We start from the raw sequence: 18,876 nt of genomic DNA on the forward strand, positions 1-18,876 counted from the left end.
CACCGCAGGAGACGTAGGTGCCTCCCCCAGGTTTCCCGCAGGCTCCTGGTGAGCTTCAGGCCCATCGCTCCTCCAGCCGGTGCCCGAGCAGCACTACGGGACACTTTCTCTCTCTCCTTCACCTGTGGAGGTCTGTGAGTGTGACGTCTCCGGCTGGGCTGCTACGCTGCATTTAGCGCAACGGCACCAAGCGATGCTCCCGTGCTATAAATCACGGGGAGCTGCTGCGGGTTTACATCACCGGGAGGGCAGCTGGGATCATGCTCAAGAATCACGTACCTCGGAAGTGCGCCAGCACTCGCCCTTCATTTCTGAGAAAATAAAGGGACTTAGATCAGACTCTGAATGGGGATTTTAGGGGAAAAACATTTGCAATCTGTTACTGCAGAGTCGCCTTTGCCTGGGATGGAGCACGTGTCTGGGACGTTTAACTGCAGAAAGCACTGCAAAACACACTCAGGAGACCCATCCTGCTGTAGCCCAGAGCACTAGGTCTAACAGACCTCCTCCGTCTCCTCAACACTTGCAGTTCTCACAGAACAAGGGACAGCACTCATTTGTGAATGCAAGTTACTTCCAGTGCTCCGTTCAGGCACTCCCCTCGCTTGGAGGCTCCTGAACGTCCACCAAAGGGCTGAGAGATGTTATCTGGCTTTAAAGGGATGAACCGGGAGAAGAGAATTCAATTTCTTCCCCGTGACCAGAGCTAGATCAGAGTAAGACAGTTCAAGGCTTATAAAGCACTAAATCAGGCACGCAGCCTGGACGCAGATTTATAGGGCTTGCACTGGTGGAACAGCAGCAGACGGAAATGGGTGCAGCTTTCCAAGGGGACTGTGCAAAAAGTGCACGGAATAACACACACAAAGTCCCTTGGACTGGGATCTGCATCCTCCAGAGCAAGCTGGGGTCTCGCACCCATCAGCACTGATACTGGCATCGGCATTGCACGTGAGGGAAGCTGAAGTTAAAGGTGACAGAGACGAAAACAAGGACGAGGGAGGCAGAAGTGAGAGAGGAAATGGCAAAAGAAGAACCTGCAAGAACGTGAGCATTAAGAGGAGGGGAGATAAACCAACCTGCCAGCTCTGATCATTAGAAGGCACGGTGGATCAGAGCACAGCAAATAGATGCCTACAGCAAGGCCCCTCTGCCAAGGGTGTCCTGCAGTGCCACGGGCCGGTCGCTGCCCCCAGCAGCATCCCCGCGCTGCCCCGCAGCTGGGACACGAGGACAGAAAGCACTGGGGGTCGTGGGGCACCTGGACACCGGCTGGAGAGGGCCTGGGGAGCAGGGATGGAGAGGAGAGGAGGCAAAAGGAGTGCCAGGGTTGAACAAGAAATGGCAGAGGCAGAGCAAGGCGAGGGAGGAGGCAGAGCGGGAGGTTGGGTCTGCAGTCGGCTGGGTGGCTGTGGCTGGGACTCAGCACAGACACGATGGTCTCAGCTGAAACCCTCTCAGCTGCAGAAAGCCCTTCTGCTGGGGTCTGCACGATGGCATCGCCGCTCAGGGTAGTGGGAACTTCAAAACCCTGATGCAGGCTTCCTAAACCCCCCAGCCAAACGCTGCGCCCCCAGGGAGCCCCAGCAGCACCCGGCAGCCCGTGGGTGCAGGATGGGGTGCGGGGGCAGGATCTCTGTGGGGCCCCAGCACAGGATTTGCCCACTTACCTCTTTCTCCCCGCAGATATTGCTGATAATAGAGCTGGAGGCTGGGCTGGAGGAAGGTCCCAGGACGCCTACCACCCCTTTGGGAAGGATCTGGCACACTGTGGGCAGCAGAGAGATGAAACATGCATTAGACTCCATCCTGCTTCCAGCTGGCAGTACCTGCTTCACCTTGCTCGGGACAGCATCGCCTCCTGCACACACACAATACCCTCCCTGCCATTTGTGTCCCCCCGAAATCCCCCTGTTCCCTCTGAAGCAGTCACCCTGCCTGTGGCATCCACCTCTCCGTCTCTGCCCAGCATTTCCAGATCCCCCCAAGCTCTCCCCCAAGCCCCCCATCCCCAACCCCGACTCAGAACGAGGGTTTCTCTCTTAAAATTTTGCTTTTTTTTGCCCCCCGCTGTTACGCTCCAGGGACGATGTAAACTGAAGTTTATGGAGGCCACTAAAGGCAGCAGTGACCTCGCTTCAAAGCATCTTCCAGCAGCAAACAAACTTGTCTGAATTTGGTCCCTCATCCTCTGCACAGCTCAGTGGCAATACTAAGGATCACATTACCAGGTTTGATTTATTTTTTTATTTTTTTTTCTGGCAGCAGTTAATCTTCTGGCTCCGTGCCACCAAGGTCAGCAAAACAACCAAAAGGCCCTGACAAAATGAAGAAGTTAAATCTCTTCCCTCAAGCTTCCCGGGCTAAACTGCAACCTTTTGTCCTTTTAATTTGCTGCGCAAGTTTCGGCCGAGTGGCGCTCCAAGGACTACCCCAGCTGGTGGCACCTGCCCGCTGCAATCCCAACCTGCTGTGTCGCTCCGAAACGCTGCTCTGGAGCACTTTGCTTGCAAACAGAAGGCAAAGCCCCTCGTGCCTGGATCCCAGGGCCCAGGAAGGCTTGCTGCCAGCTGTGGCTTCAGCACCACCACGCACGGATCCTTTCTCCCTGGACAGGAGAAGCCGCAGGAACACCGGGCAGACAAAACTGCTCAATGGGCACCGAGCGACTTCTTCCTGAGTAAAGACGATACCACAGGGGAGAAGCGAGGCACCACAGCTACTTATCAGCGCTGGCAGGAACAATCTCACAGCATTGTCATATGTAAAACCAAACCAAGGTATCAAAAAGCTGAGATTTTAAAGATGCTGCCTCTTCAGTACGGCACGGCTGGTCCGCCTCAGCGCGCAGCCCCTTCAGGTCTCTGGTTTACGTATCGGTGGCTGTAAGAAGTTAGCTGTGTTCAACAGCTGGAAAGAAGAGCTAGAAAAACTCAAACCAGAACATATTTTTTTTGTAGTGAAGAGAATTCATCATCGAAACTGTCATACCACGGGGCAGAGCAGGTTTTCTATCAGCCTCAGGTCCTTAAATCAAGGCTGGACATGAGGTGAGGGCATACACTGTGCTGCCTTTGGTTTTGTTTTGTTTTTTAAACCAGCAAGATACAGGGCTGGGTGTAGCGTTCAGTAGTCAAATGCCTACAGCCCACCTTCTGCAGAAGACCAGACCAGACGGTTGAGGTGGTCCTTTCCAGCCTTACGCTCCATAAGCCTCTGTAGCTTCATGGCTGAATTACGAAGCCAAAACCTGAGTTTGTCCCTTTGGGGATCTTTGTTTTACTTCTCTCCAAGCACTACTTAGAAAAAACCTCCATACATTACCACGTCCCTACACATGGTAATTGCCCCGACTTCTCGCAGAAAGTGCCCATGATAGGCAAACGCCTTCCCTGGCGTTTTCCTCCCCTCCGCGCGCCCTCGCCCTGCACCATCTCAGTCTGAAGCAGAACACGAGCGATGTTTTCCTGTGGCATCTTCAAAGGAACCCCGCGCTCGCTTTTCCTCTCTGCTTAAAAATTTACAGGCACTTATACCTCTTCAAGAAGATCCTTTCGAGTAAGAGCCCTGGCGTTTGAAAACCCCGCACGCCGTCTCAGTGGCACTCAGCAGACAGCGGCGGCCCCTCGGGTGCTCTGCTGCTCAGCACCAACATGAAGGGGCTGCCGAGCCCTGCTCAGCCAGGGGTCAGCGGGGCAAAAGTCCTGGGGGGGGGGACTTGCCTTGAGCACGCAGGAGAAAGTTTGGCGAGCACTTTTCTTCTCATCTCGCCCGCCGAGAACAAAAAGTGGGTTAAGTAGCCATGGCAACGGAGATGCAACAGCTGTCAGAAGAAAAAGAACCCGCTTCGCTCTCCAAGGGTGCAACATCCAGTGAAATTAAGGAAAGTGAATGGAAACAAAGCGGAGGCGCCCGAGGCAAAGGCCTCGACCATGTCGAGGAGAGCTTCTCCTCCCGTAATCCAAACACGTTTCCCATTTCACAACATTACCTGGCGCTGTTGGTCTCTGCAGGAGGAGAAGTCTTAACCCTGCTACCACCGTGGGCAGGGCGGATTCAGACAGACGCTTTCAGGAACGTCGGCTCGGTACCAAAACCCATCCCCGATAACTGCGCAGAGCAAAACCCCAAACAGTGGCATAGCCCCTGCCACTCCAGGCTGCTTGTACCCCAGCACACGGGTGCCACACAGGCTGTATGCTGTGCAGGTGTCGGTCGATGCAAACTCACGTACCTCTGCCCAAGGTAGCATCCAATTTTCATGGGCTCCAGAACTCAAAATCCCACCAAATACTGGACCCTGGGGTGACTTCACACACACGTGAATGTTAAAAACCACCCACGTGGACGCACAGGCATATATAATGCGAGAACTACCCACTTGTCGTTGTGCCTTTTTGGGCTCAAAGACAAACACGTGAGCACACCCACTTGGTCAGGCAGTGCCCTCCCAGGACCTCGGGGTGCTTTGGAAGCATTTACACGAGCCCTGCTTGCACGAAGCAGAGCTGGCAGTGCTCCGGTGTGAGCATCCCCCTGCGGTGCAGAGCACAGCACCTCCTTCGCTGCATACAGACACCTGATGCGAGGGTTGGAGGTGGCAGGCAAAGAAGCTTCTTGCCTCTAATTGAAAATAAATGAGCAGGGAAGGTATGCAATTACCTCAGCGTTTCCATGATTGCAAAATATATCAGGGGATCTTGAACAACGGGGAGCGGTCAGGACGGGCTTCTCGTGCAAAAAACACCAAGTGCATGAAGAGAGAGCGGTACGGAGAGTGCCAGGAGTGCTCCCTGCAGCACCCTTCATGCTTCCTAGCAGCAACACAACCAGCCCATCAGCTGCAGCTGGCTTAAATGCAAACTCCAACAGGATCACAAAAACGACGGGACAGTTCTTAGCACATTTGAACCAAAGTCACTGAATGGGCTCTGAAATAGCGGTGTGAATAAATAGAAATTAAAAATCATCTAGTTGCTCACTCTGGCTGCTGGCCTGCCCTGAAATGTTGGGATTAACAACAGAGGGATGCTGAAAAGAAGGATGAAACGATAGGGGACAGGGTGACAAGTAGAAAACCCATCCCTCCCTTGGCATCAAAAGGAATAAGGTGTTTTAGATAAAGACACGATTAAACGAGCTGTTTTGGATCTCTGTAAAAGGAGCTGAAACATCAAACACAAAGAGAAAACAAGCTTTACTTAGAAGGGCAAAACAGCTCAATCCCCAACCTTCCACTACAAACCCATCTCAAAGCATGGGGCTTTACAGGTGTCACTTACAGGAACAGTCAATGTTTGTCTTCATTCATACATAGAACTGAAATGGCAAATCAGGCATGAATATGATTAAGATTGACTCAGATTTTACCTGCTACGGGAACTGTGATTCTGTGGTCCCTAACTGGAAGATGCCTGAGTCAGTCAGGAGAAAAGAGGAAGGAAAATAGCTTGGAAAACCAAGCCTCAAAAAGTCTTTCCCCTCCTAAAGCTCCAGTTACGCGCAGAACACCGCGACGGGCTGCGGCAGCAGCATTCCTAGGCCAGCCAGGTGAGCGTGCTGTGATATTTAAGGGGGATTTCAAAGGGCATGAGATTTGAGAACAGTATTATTAAACGGCTGTCCAACTGCTTTGCAGCCATAGGTTAGAATACCTAAACTGCTTTTATTAATATTACGTGCGATAACAAATATCAGTGCTGTGTTAAAACTGAAAAGTCAGACAACTGAAAGCTATGAAAGGCTTGATATCTAAGTTACAGGATCTGATTTACCTCTGCTAGCAGAATAAATCAAGAACTTCAGTGACATTAATGGCGGAATCATGCAGAATCCAGATTTTTCCTTCTGTAAGAAATGCTTCCAGACATTTTTCCCTCTGAAGAAAAGGCAAATAACATATTGCAGGATTCTGTGAGTTCTCACTTCACCGAAATCAAGTCATTTTGCTCCAGTTTCTGCTTCTTATATTCTTTAATCAAAGTAAAGAAAACAAAGAAAATCTCCCTGAGGTAGAAATTCAAAACGGAAAATTGCCTCTTCCTCACTTAGCCCATTTCCACGTTCTCCCAAACACCACATTTGCTGAAATCAACAATTTCTTGCATGACGCTTCCTCCTCGGCAAACGAGTATTCTTCTGCTCGAAAAACATCCCAACAGAAAAATCCCAGAGCAACGTCGCAAGCGACAGAGAAACCCAGCTGCCGGCCCTCCCCGCAGCTGTGGGGTCACCTGGCGATCGAGCCCGCAGAAACACCGCCGCACGCCACGGGTTTAGGAGAAAGGAGAAAGAATGGATCTGAAAACTGCTTCCTTCAAAGGCACAGCAGGCTAAGGCACGCTGGCAATTCTGTCGTTTCTTACGAGGCTCGCTGGGAGACAGAGAGTATTTTTTTGGGACAAACTGAGCAGAGCCTCGGAAACACACAGGCTGTCCCCGTCCCTTTTGCATCCTACAGGTGACCCAGCCAGTGCGCCTAGATTCGCACAATCCCGACCAGATGGGAAGACCAAGAAAACCCTGAAAAGAGGGATCCAAAAAGACAGAACTGCTTGTTTTAAACACCCCCTGCGATGCTGCACGTGATGAGCTTCATCTAGGCTGCCTGATGGGCGACAGGCGCTATAAATAGGCGCCCAGGTACTCGCTGACGTGCACTTTATTAACCGAGCGCTTCTATAAATAACGCAGATGCTAATTGAGGAAAGGAAGGTGCTACCTGCTGGTCCCGCCGGGCTGCTGGTCCCATCCTGCCAGCTGCCTGGGGAGCTGCTCCCGCCTGCTGGGCTCCCAGGCACGGGGATGCTCAGGACCGCACAGCACCGAGACCAAAGCTACAGGAAAAGGCAGCCTGCTCCGACCCACAGCACCCTGCTGCGCCTTCCTGGGATGCCCTGCAGGATACGCAGGCTTGGGAGCGAGAACCATGGGGGTATGAGTCTAAAATCCCCGTTTAAATGATTTCTCCAGCTTCTCCAAGACAACTTGTAATAAAAAAAAAATTATAGTCCTCCCCTGAACTCAAATGTTGTTGCAGAAAACATCCTAAAAAGAAGCTATCATATTGCAAAACGTTTTTCCCTTTTACAAGAAGAATCTCTTGCAGATCCTTTTGGCCTCTGTCTCTCCGGCTCCCAAGAGGCCTGTGGGACATTGACCATCGGGGATATTTTATTCACCAGCGTGCAGTTACCGCGTTGGGCATCGACGTGAACACCTATCCCAGAGACCTGTTTGCATTAGAGGATTTTAAGTAACATGGAAGGCGTGCTGCTCTTTCAAAAATAGCTCTTTTCAATCCACATGATTTCAAACATCACTTCAAAATTCCACTTTGTGTAAACAAATCCGCTGCCAATCTAAAGCTCTGAGAGAGCCATCATGTTTGCTGACACACAGCCTACCGCGGGGTGTTAAAAATAACTTAATTGCACTGAACTTGCCCAGAGTCTCTTATTTGCACACCATCGAGGGCTTTACAATGGAGCAGCACCTCCTGTATCACTGCTCCTGTTTACTGACACGCAGAGTGAAGAAAATAACTTGTACGGAACTGCTGAGCTGAGCGATGGCAATGCTCATGGTGGGACCTAGGTCCAAGCCTCAGCTATAACAAATTTGTGCTCTGCAGCGAGCGCAGAGTGCCAGGAGCCTCCAGAAAGGAGGCAGAGAGGAGAGCAGGGGAGGACCAGCCCCACGGAGAGATACTCACTGGTTTCTGCCGTCTCATACTCGCTGTCCCGCAGCAGCTCGAAGATGTCCACCTCCACCTTGGCCTTCCCCGCCCGCTCGGGCGCGCGGTTGATGCGGTTCTTGGCCAGGGTGATGGAGAGCCGCTCCCCTCTGCTGCACTCCATCGGGTCATCCAGGATGGCAGCTGCGGGAGCAAAGGGAATGGCAGAGGTTAGGCTCAGAGGGACTTCACGCACCCCAAGCCCCTGGCCGCGCGCCCCCCGGGCTCTCCAGCGCCGTACCAGCAGCCGCCGCAGCGGCGTCGCCGCTCCCGCCAGCGCAACCTCCCTCCCGCGCCCGGCCTTTCGCGCCGCTTCGCCCACCTCCAGGCCTTGCCAGACACGGGGGAGGCCAAATCTCCGCAGCAGCGGCCGCGTTACCTGCCGGCACGCTGCGGCTGCCCACGCTGCTCAGCTCCGGGTGGTACCGGCACCCGTGGCACCCGCGTGCTCCGGATGCTCCCGCAGCGGGACCCCCGGCTGTGCCGCCCCCGGCAGCACGGACCAGGGCACTGCCCCACATCCCGACGCACCAATGATGAAATAACGTCCCCAAACAGCCCCCTTTTGTTCATAAAAATGCGCTGGTGCTGTGCTGAGAGCAGCCCATCAGTGCTGATAGCTGGAATATTTCGGGAAGCACGTGGGCAGCCGTGGGTGGGGAGGGACAAATATTTTTCAAACAGAAAGCACTTGACTCTTGAACTCAGCTCCTGGGCCCACCCACTCAAATCTGTGTTAGGCAGAGGGAGATTGTATGGGGTAGTATTTTTATTTTCTTGACGGAAGGCAAAAAGCAGCCGGAGCCGAGCGTTAATCGCAGCTTTTCATCGAGCTGGCGCAGCTTCTGCAGCCCCCCCCGGCTCATGGGGGGTCTCCTCCAGGTTGCCTGGGTTTTGTTGGGTACATCAGAAAGGCGCCAACGCCCGTCTTCCCTTTCTGAAGTCGCTCCAGAGGGAGCCACGCCGTCCAGAAGAGCTGCCTGGGCTGGAGCAGGCCCTGCACGTGCAGATGAGCGGGGCTCCGCTGGGCTCTGGGGCAGGGAGCTGTGGCGCTCACTGCAGCAGCTGGCTGCCTTCTTAAAGCTTGGAAACGCGTCGTCGTGCTGGTTTTTCTCCCTTTTCTGCCTTCTTACTTACCCAGTTCCGCATTTTCAAACTTGGGAGCGCACAGAGCCGGTTAGAAAACGCGGGTGGGATCGTAGCACAGCCATACGTGAAAGGAGAGCTGTCTGCTTCACGGGGACGGACGTGTACCTGGACTCTAGAAAGCTGATGTCCAACAGTCCTGTATTCCATGTAACTTAAGGGACAGCCAAAAAATTCACCTTTCTGCACCATTTGCGAATCAGGAAATAAACCTCGTGGAAGGTAACCGGGCACCAACCCCGCCGGCGAGGCAGAGGTGGCCCACATTACCCCGATTTACTTCGCATCCCAGCAATACCCACTCGGGAACTCCTCCTCTTCCTGCTCTTCCCAAGTTTTATAGGAACGTGGCTGAACTCGGGACTGACGAGGAGCGACGCAGCAATACTTCTCGGAAGAGATGCACAGATGTCTTGGCGAACGTTGCCGGTCCTCCAGGCGACACCAGCTTCCCGGCTCCGCGAGCACGCAGGCACCAGCGTTATCTGCAGGCTCGGGCCGTTAATCTCAATCTCATTAGGCAAGGAAAAAGGTTGTGCTTTTCCTCCGAGGCCGGGAGCACGGATCACAAGTTTTGTCAGATGTCGATACGGCTGGTGACCGCTCTTAATTACAAAGAAGCCGGGAGAGGAAGGTGCCCACCAAGCAGCTTGCTCAGGTGCCCCCTTCTCTGGGAAAGCAGCAGCAGGCAGAGAAGGTCCTGAACCGCCCCCATTTCTCAGAAGAAGGTCCTGAACCGCCCCCATTTCTCATCTACAAAGCCATTTGGTGCCTGTACACTTTTCACCACGGCCCTGCTTCCAGGAAAGGGTAGGGCACTGCACTCAGTCAGATGGGCATCACAAAATGCCTCCTGCCTCCCGGGTGCTGACGGAGCAGAATTAGAGCCCGGCGGGGGGAGCGTGCGGCAGCATCCCACACTCATCATTCTGCAATTTAGGGCTTCAACAACCACTACGCCGGACAGCGTTTCCAAGTCTGTTATTCGATTGTCATTTTCCAAACAAAGTTCACTTTGCTTTTCCACCGCTATATAGTTAAACACATTTTTAAAATGAAAGACTCGAAGCTGAAGCGGTTCTAATAATTTCCTCGGGTCAGCTAAGCACACGTGTTTGCACAGTGATATTATGTCTCTATTCTGGATGATGGCTCTTTTTTTTTTTTATTGCTATTTTTGGAAATCTTGAAAACCTCCCTATGGCTGGTAAAAAATACATAAATTCCCTGTTCAGTTCTGACTGAAACTGAGCTTTGCAGCCCACCTGGGGCCCAAACCCTCTTCTCTGCACACCGCAGGACGCAGCCAGCTGGCCCAAATGCCACGGTGGAGGCGGTGGTGGCACGCGGGGACCAGCCACCAAGCGAACTGCAGCACCGTGTCCCACCTTCCTGCAGAAGAAACCCCACAAAATTTGTAGTAATCCCACAAAATTTGTTTGCTTGAATTCTGGGAGACTAGTTAGTTTTAACCACACATTAAACCAGTCCCCAGGATAGACTGGGTAATGAGACTGAGCCAATCTTTATGTATTAGAGCGAGCGGATAGAAAAGGTCATTTAATGTTTAAAAAAGGTTGGTTTTAAAACTTCATGTCTTGGGATGCAGTGCCAAAGCTCATCTAATAGTGGCATCATTAAGTATGAACGAAAATCTTTATATAAATTCCCTTTCATCCATTCCTGTCTATTAAAAATGGGAAGCTGCATCAAGTAAATGTTTAATCCTGAAAACTTACAGCAAAGTCTTTGAACTTTGTTGGCCTCAAAAATCACTTCTCTAATCCCCGTCATAATAAATGTCTCCAATCTCGACTGCCTTCGCCACGAATTATGGGGAAAATATTTCAGAAGGAGCCGAGAGCACCGGGGCTGGCGATGCTCGGTTCGGGCTGCAGAGGATTTCACGGGGGCTGAGCCTCAATTGCAAGTGGAGCCAGCGAGGGCCGGAGGTGCTGAGCTTTTCTCAGGAGGAGCTGGCTGGCAACATCTTTTCCCAGGGGATATTCCCATCATGATGGATAAAACTCCTTGTTAGAGTAATAATTCTTATTTTAGTCAATACACCCAGGTTTTCCTTACAGCTAAGACAAAGCCCACAGATCCCAGAGGCTAGAGGCCGGGCGAGTTTATTGCTTTGGATGTGCACTGGAAACAGTTGCCTTACAGTCACTCAGGAGTCGAGCAGCAAGGGACTTCTTAATTTGAAGTTTCCAGCGAGCCCAAATTTCAAATTAAACACTCCGAGTTGGTGATTCAATAGCCAGAACCAGAAGAGAGGCACCGCTGGTAGCCAAAGACACGCAAGGTGGCACGATGGGGCCTCTGGGAACCGCAGGATCCATCCCTCGCCTCTCCTACATCCTCACCTCCGGGATCTCCCAGCCCTTGGGGGCACAGGGACACGAGAGCTTTGCCCGGACGGGTTTTAGGCAGTCCCCAGATGTGACCTCCTTAAATTCAAGAAGCCCTGACCCGCGGCACGGGCACACGTGGCTGCCCTTACGTGCCCCGGGGAGCTGACATTTGGCTGCGGTGTTTTCACTCCCCTTAAGCAGAGCGCAGCCACAGCAGTACGAGAGGCAGGTGCTCCAACTCTGCTTTTCTCCTCTTGCCCTGAAGAATCTCCTCCAGGAGAAGGACGGGCATTCATTGCCCTGGACAACTCAGTCCCACTCCCTTAGGCCAAAAAGCTGTCGGGGGACAGGCGGTGCTGTCAGCACGCGTGGTTCCAGACAGCTGAGACACAGCAACTCATCCTATTAAATGCACCAGCCGGTTCACAGACACCCGAATTCAGTCCTTTCCACCCTCAGCTGGGTTTCAAGCAGCACTAAAAAAGCAGAAAGCCTTTATTTTTCTGTTCCCCTCAGCCACGTGGCTCCCCAGGGTGCCAGCCGCCGGGCTCAGGGCACGCGCACGCTGACAAGCCCAGCACGATTCAAGTTTTACTGCGTGTCACCGCTTAATTCATGGCCCGAGCAACATCTAATGAAGCAGCATTTTTATAATAATAACAGGGAACAGATGCTACGGGGAGGTTTGTACACTGCTACGACAAGCAGCGTGCAGCTGACCTTCCCCCGTTAACTTTATTAAGCGTTGTTGAATTTCCTCAGAGTCTCTCCATGCTGCCGAGACGTAACACCAAGCTCAGAAACACAAACGTGCGCAAACACATCTCTGTTCAGGTGGCTTGGAGACGGAGGTTTAGCAATGGCCTGGCTGAGCAGACATGGGATTTCACCGTCCATAACTGTCCCTCTGAGTTAGGAAGATGTAAAGCCCCCCACACTATTTCTCCGGTCTCTCCTCTGACAGGTTGAGATCCCACCTCCGACCTCTTCCGATTCATACTGTAAGCACAGTCCTCGCACCCGCCGTGCTCCCGCGATGAACGGCCAAGAACTGTCACCTCCTCTCAACCAGGTCTCGACACTTAGAAGAGCCAACGCCTCCCCCAGGAGCCGATCCTGGAACCAACACACAGCAGTAACGCCCTTCAAAGCTCACACGTCCTGCTGGGACTCACCGGCCCCAGGAGATGCCCTGGGCCGTGAGGAATTGCCCCCACAGCTCCAAGCCTTCCCTTCTTCCTTCTCCTCTCCCTCCTCCTGCCCATCCACCTGCTGCTCCCCGACCCCTTTTGCCACCATCACCACCCCAAACCCACCTGCGCCTGCTCCTGACCTCATTAACACCAAATTAACTCAACCAACGAGAGGCTCCGGGCTCATTTGGGGGGGGGGGGGGGGGGGGGGGGGGGGACAACAGGCTAAAGACGGGTGCAGGACCGCCTTGTTTTGCAGGCTTCCCCTCTGCTGCATACAGCATCAGCCCTTCAGGCTGTCGATACAGCAAACGACAGGGAATTTGCAGACTTCCTCATTACGGGGCTGCCAAGTATAGCTCCAGTGGAGAAACAGGTGGGATTGTGTTGCCATTATAATCTCTGAAGTGCTGCTTAAGATTAAAATAAAAAGTTGTCAATATGCTATCACTCGGAGAGGAAAGAAGATCTCATCGAGGAAAAAGAAAATCTAAAAACATAAACTCGCTCCTTCACAGACAAAGAGACTGGATAATGTTTGTCTGATCCGCGCAGCGCAGGGCTATTTATTGCTCTTGGCCAACATTTGAAATCTGCATTTAAATGGAGCTTCCCTCTCCTTTCTGCTATCCAAAGAGAGCGAATTCAGGAGAGACGGGGAAGGGGAGACGTGATAAAAACAGCTCAGGGCTTTAGTTTCTGCTGCTTGAAATGCAGCCTCCCTTTTCTCTTCTTTAATAATTGCTTTGTGCACATAAAAGCAGAACGGCGCTCTCTGGGAGGGGGAGTTTCCAGGGAGCCAGGCAATGCTGCTTCCCTCCTCTGCCCTCCTCGAGCTCTCTCTGCAGAGCTGGGAACCCCACAGCCACGTTGGTTTGGGCAGGTAAAAGCTCTGGCGAGTCCTCTGGCAAGGAAAAAGCATCTGTAAGACAGGTCTCATCTCATCCTCTCCCTCCTTTGCTCATGTGCAAGGAGGAAAACCCACTCAGGAGACAAGGTCCTGCTCTTCCCCCAACGATCGCCTGCTTTTTCCAGAGAAAAAGCTCGCCAGGAGGCAGCCGGCGAAGCACCTGAGCTTGGAGACAGGAGCAGAGGTGCGCAAAGAGATGAGGAAGGGGTCTGACATGGAAGTGCCACGTCCAGACCTGGATCTCGCCTCTCGTGCAGAAGCAGGACAGCAAACCCAGCTCCTCCAAAGCCAGCCGGCAAACTGCTGGGGGTTTCCACCGCCACAGACCACAGCTACTGATAAATCCCGAGCTGCAAATTCAAATAACGCCTTTGCAACCAGATAAGTCACGTTTAATCCCTTGAGAAACCCCTCAAGGGACTTCCCAAAAATGAGGAGAAAAAGCAGTGAGAAGGAGAGGTGGCTGCTTGAACCTCCCTGAGGGGCAGGGGCAGGCTGGGGCAGGGAACACCAGTCAGGGCTCTGGAAGAAAGGGGGGCTGGAGGAAGGAACAAGAAGGCCTGTCCGCCTTGTGTGAGTAGAAAAGAGAAGGAGGTGAAGGTCTAATGCTAAAAACAGAGCGACGGGAAGGCGTGGTGGGACACCACTCCCTGCAGGCATCCCAAGAGCCCAGACACAGAAATTGCACGTGGAAGAAAACAAGGGCCCAAAAATCTCCCAGCAAGAGCCAGGCAATCCCATCCCTGAGACCATCACAGCCTGGGTGCACGTGCTGGTGTGGTGCCTTGCTGCTTCCCCTGCCACCCTGCTCACGGCAGGAGGTGTTTGTAACGGGGCTCTCCATTTCCCAAATATCTGTCAAACTGGACCACAAATTGCCACAGAACTGCAGCTCCTGGCTGGACACTCACCCGTATCCACACGCAGTCAGAATTAGTGCCTAAGTCCTGTTTTCTTAGGAAAGCAGCCTAAATCCACTGAAGTTGTGAACGTGGTTTTCCTGCCTGTCTCTTGCTTCAGTAACGTCAAGCTGAGTTGAGCTTCACGAGGAAGATTTTCTGCCCATTTTCTTGGTCCCAGGTGACCAGCAGCAGCTGTGGTTTTTAGGAAGAGAGCAGTGGGAAGACCTGGTGGGGCCAGCAAATTTGGCGAGCCCAGTAAAGAAGCAAGATCTTAATTAAGTCAGGAGAGAGCATAAATACAAGAAAAATAACCACACAACCCCCAAGTGCCACTGCCAGGCAAACAAAAAAGAATAACGAAGGAAGAAACAATGCAGAAAATTCTAAGCTTAAAAAAAAAAAAAAAATGCCAACAAACAAATGGGGAAAGTCCACCAGGATTTATAGCTATAATCAGAGATCGGAGAGGTGGCAATGCACAACGCAGCCGTGGGGCTCTGGAGGCTGGGAAGTGGCTGCAGAGCCCCAGACGATGCAGCACGCTTTCCCGGTCACATACACACAATAAAGCATGTTCTGTACCTACAAGACAGAGCATCACAACAGCCCGGGGCTCTGTCCCCAGAGGCGGCCGTATTTCAGTGGCAGCCAAGGCTGCTCCAGCGCACGCGGCTCTCTGCAGCGCTCTGGGATTTACGGATTGACAACGATGCAACGAGAGCAGCGCTGCCCAAACGGACGCTCTGCTCCTCTTGCAGGTGGAGCCATTGCTTGAATCTCCAGCACGCGTCAGGATGAGAGGAATTTAGGACCAGTGGAGTTTCATTTATGTAAGAGGGGTTTGGAAAAGGCCTTTTGTGACCATTTTTCCCTTAACCCTTCCTGGTGTCTTTGCATTTAAGAGCGAATTTGCTCCTCTTTCTGCATCTCCCTCCTTTCAAGGATGCTAGCTAGGGTTTTGGCACCGCTTGCTGATTTTTCCCGGGTTGGCAAACACGAGCGCACTGCAGAGGAGGCACAGCTCAGACCAAGTGGTGGAATAGAGAAGTACCAGGCCCCACTTCCAGGCTCCCCCCAGCCAGCTGATTAATCGCATACGCACAGACAGCAAATAGCCTTGGATGTATCCCCAAAGTCAAGGTGAGAAGAGGAAAAAAAATGCACTGAGAGATCTGGGGTTCTGCTCTCACCGGTAAGGAGAGCTTACAGACATTTTGCACCATTTCTGCTCTTGTTACAAATCATTAGCCCTTGCTATTATTACAAATCTCTAACAGATATACCCAAGGACAAGGACCTGCCATGCTGGATGCAGATCCCAAATATGACAGTGCCTTTAGAGGTGGGAGACAAATGATAGGTGGAATGGCTTTCAGTCGCTCTTGATAGATGAAGAACAGAGGTGCGACGAGATGAAGTGTCTGCCCAAGGTTTTGTATGAACACATGGCAAATAATCAAAGGTAAAATGCCAAAAGACTTCAGAAACCCTTCTCTAGCACCTCAGCCTTTTTATGTGGTGCCACCGAAACTTGACGTTTCTGCTTCAACCCCCAGGCATCCAGGTACATCGAAAAAGCCAAGTGAGAGCTGTTAGCTGAGCTTCGGGGAGACTGGAAGCTCCAGGAGAGGCAGCATATCAAAAGAAACATGCCTAAAGATAAATAAAGACCAGGGTCGGTGTTACTTGGCTGGGCATGGATGGAAGGCTCAAACTACGCGTGGAGCCTTTACCAGCAGCTGAGAGGGTCGGGACCCACAGAGGACAATTCAGGGCCCCTAAACCAGGTCGCAATTTGGCCGTAACAAGCACGAGTTGGCCTTTGGAGTCACCGCTCCGTGCCCCGGCCCCATGGGGAGCTCCACGTCCTACCTGCCGGCACCTCCTTGTCCCCACGCTGCCCAGCTGTCGGTGCACAGAGCTGCAAGAGAAGAGCGTGGCCTGGGAGGAGGAAGTGGCTGCAGAGAAGCTGAGTAGAAGATGGGCGAGGGTGGGAAAAGGTGACCTTGGAAACCTCACCCCGACTGCAGAGAGCCCAGATGTATTAAGCGACATGGAAGAGCTTGATCCAATTACCAAACAATGACACCCGAGCCCTTCAGGATTGTTTTCCTCTCTTTGTTTTACTGTCAGAAAAAACAACTTTTCCTGCTGAGTCACACCGAAATGAGATGCTAAAGAGCTGCCACACCAGATGTGGAAGCCCTTCAGATCCAATTTCCATCAATCTACACAGCCTCTATTTATTTATTTTTTGCCACTCAGCCCTCAGCGATTTAATAGGTTACTTTAATGTCTTCCTGCCTTTCCTCCCTGGTGTGCTCTGCTCACAGCATTTTTTCCCCTGACTTTCAGCTTCTGGGTGGGAGAACAAGACAGGAATTCTCTTTGCCCTGGATTCTGACGTGGTTTTCCCCCCCTTTGCATCCCTTGTACTAGGGAAATGCTAGTTCACCTACACCCAGCTTGTATACCTGATTGATACGAAAATGATGATGTGTTGATGGAAAATGGCTTTTTCTTTCTTTGCTTGTGTACAGTGGCTCCCGTCCAACCCCAAAGCAGTGCCTGTGCCCACTTCCCTAACGCTGAATCCACACTGCAGCTGAATGCACGACTGCAGGGCAGCGGTGCTCAATAGCAAGTGATTTCTTCTCAGACTTAGAGCAAAAAGGCACAGTGCCACCACCGAGGTTTCCAGAAGCCCATCTTTTGCCTTTAGCACGGAGCCTTCTGACACCTCCTGCAAACTGTACCGTCTCTAACACAACTTCCTTGAATATTTCTCCTCGGGGTACCTCCACGAAGCAAAGAAACACTACCGTGCCCCTTCGGAAGAGGTCGAGAAACGCGTGGATACGCAGGGAAGCTGAAATGAATTGAGATCTGCAGGTAACGCGCATCAGTTACAGTACATTACATTCTCATGTGGGGGCTCTCATTTGGAAAAAAAAAGCCGCTCCGCTTTGTTGCTAGATTACTTTTTAAGGCAAGGAACCTACAGAGACCTAAGGGTTTCTCGTGCCTGAAGTGATGCGCAATAACAGCCCTGCTGGAGGCAATTTGTCTTCGCATCCTCTGGAGAGCGTGCCTGTGCGGGGTGACAAAGACTGCCTGGAGAATCATTGGCACAACAGAAAATAACCACAATCTCCTCAAACATTGCTCAAACTTTTCCCAAAGTATCTCTAGGTTTCTAGTACCACATTTCTGTAGGAAAAGAAGCATTTTTAGGCAAATGGATTTTGCTTTCAGCTTGGGAGCTCATTACGGATTCCCCTGCATCTGTGCAACGTGGAAGAGAAAAGTTTGAAATATGTAAAACTGGAAAGGGTGGAAAGAAAGAAAATAAAAAGCAAAGATAAATAAAAAGCTCAGCAGCACGGACTAAATCAAACCAGACACAAAAGTTCTGAGTGAACGTGATGGAAGAAACCCATAGGAACAGTCCCGCAGACTCCAGCAGCTCAGGTACGAGGTGGTGGAAGCAGCACCGCGCTCACGCAGGAGCAGAGAGGAATTGGCACCAACACTGGGTCACAAATGAGACGCACCAGCACCAGCCACACTTGTCTTGTAAAGCAGGGGTTGAGCAGAGTGAATTACATCCCCTGCAGTTTACTACGATGCTTCTTCGAGAGGATGCTGGATTAGTTACATTAATGCAGCGCGGAACTGGATCGGGTTCGCAGTGATAAGCTTAATTAAACAACAGAGTTATCCATAGGCTGTGGTTTATGGTAGAAATACGCAACGCTTATGTTGATTAATTAAATAAAGTCATGGTTCAGACCATTAAATCCTCCTACGTCCAACCACCTTAATGAGGAGCTGAATCTAGCCAGACATCTCGATACTGTCAAGGCTGGGCACAAACCGGGGTGGGGGGCTCCCACCGCGGGCAGCCGGGGCTTCTCTGCTGGGGGCTGTGCTTGGTGCTGTCACCGGGACAGGTAGGGTTGCTAGCCGCAGGTGGCACCGTGTTCCCCCTGGATCTCAAAATCTGTAAAAGGCACCTTAATGCAACGCTGAGAACATCTCTGAGACAGCGAGCTGCGTGCGCTGCCCTCGCTGATCCGATTTGTTCTCATTATCCCAGCCAGCAGAACTCGCCTGGAGAAACAGCGCTGCTTTGTCGTCCTCTGCCCACGCTGGAGGTGTCCAGGGCCTCCTCCAGGACAGCAAACCCCTGCCTCACACCCAACACCCAGGCCTCCCATCCCCATCAATCCCTCCTCGCCATCCCTCTTTCCACCCACATCACAGTGCAGCCCCACGCTCCGGCTGACAAGGAGCACACAGAGTTAAAGGGAAAAGCCCTGGTCCTAGAGAAATCCAGGGCAAAACGCTTCCCTCCGTGAGACGCGATAGGAAACAGGGCCGACCCTTTCCTTCCCTCTTTTGCAACTTCCTACTGTTTCCTCCCCGAGCCTGGGAGGTTTTCACACCCCGAGTGCTTCGGGGAGCGACCGAGAGCGAAAAGCCAGCTTGGGGGCTGGGGTTTGCTACCGCTCACCTCTCACAGCCCCTCCCGAACCCCATGGCCATTAAAAACCAGAGCTGGTCTAATCACCATCAGGTTTTGACCGCATGGAGAACATCATTACCATCCTTTCCTGCTTCCCTCGGCCTG

The 18,876-nt window shown here is 52.2% G+C and overlaps 1 protein-coding gene across 1 annotated transcript in view; it reads right to left on the minus strand.

Annotated features, from left to right (window-relative positions):
- The window catches only part of GRIK4 (glutamate ionotropic receptor kainate type subunit 4), a 108,283-nt gene that overhangs the window by 51,967 nt on the left and 37,440 nt on the right, over window positions 1-18,876 (minus strand). Inside the window, exons 2-3 of the mRNA XM_035555685.1 lie at window positions 7,715-7,879; window positions 1,671-1,768 (exon numbers count right to left, since the gene is read on the minus strand). Of these exons, the coding sequence (XP_035411578.1) occupies window positions 1,671-1,768; window positions 7,715-7,879 (263 nt within the window). The remainder of the gene's footprint in view (window positions 1-1,670; window positions 1,769-7,714; window positions 7,880-18,876) is intronic.

The sequence above is a fragment of the Cygnus atratus genome, chromosome 22 (assembly GCF_013377495.2).
Source record: "Cygnus atratus isolate AKBS03 ecotype Queensland, Australia chromosome 22, CAtr_DNAZoo_HiC_assembly, whole genome shotgun sequence".
Taxonomy (NCBI): domain Eukaryota; kingdom Metazoa; phylum Chordata; class Aves; order Anseriformes; family Anatidae; genus Cygnus; species Cygnus atratus.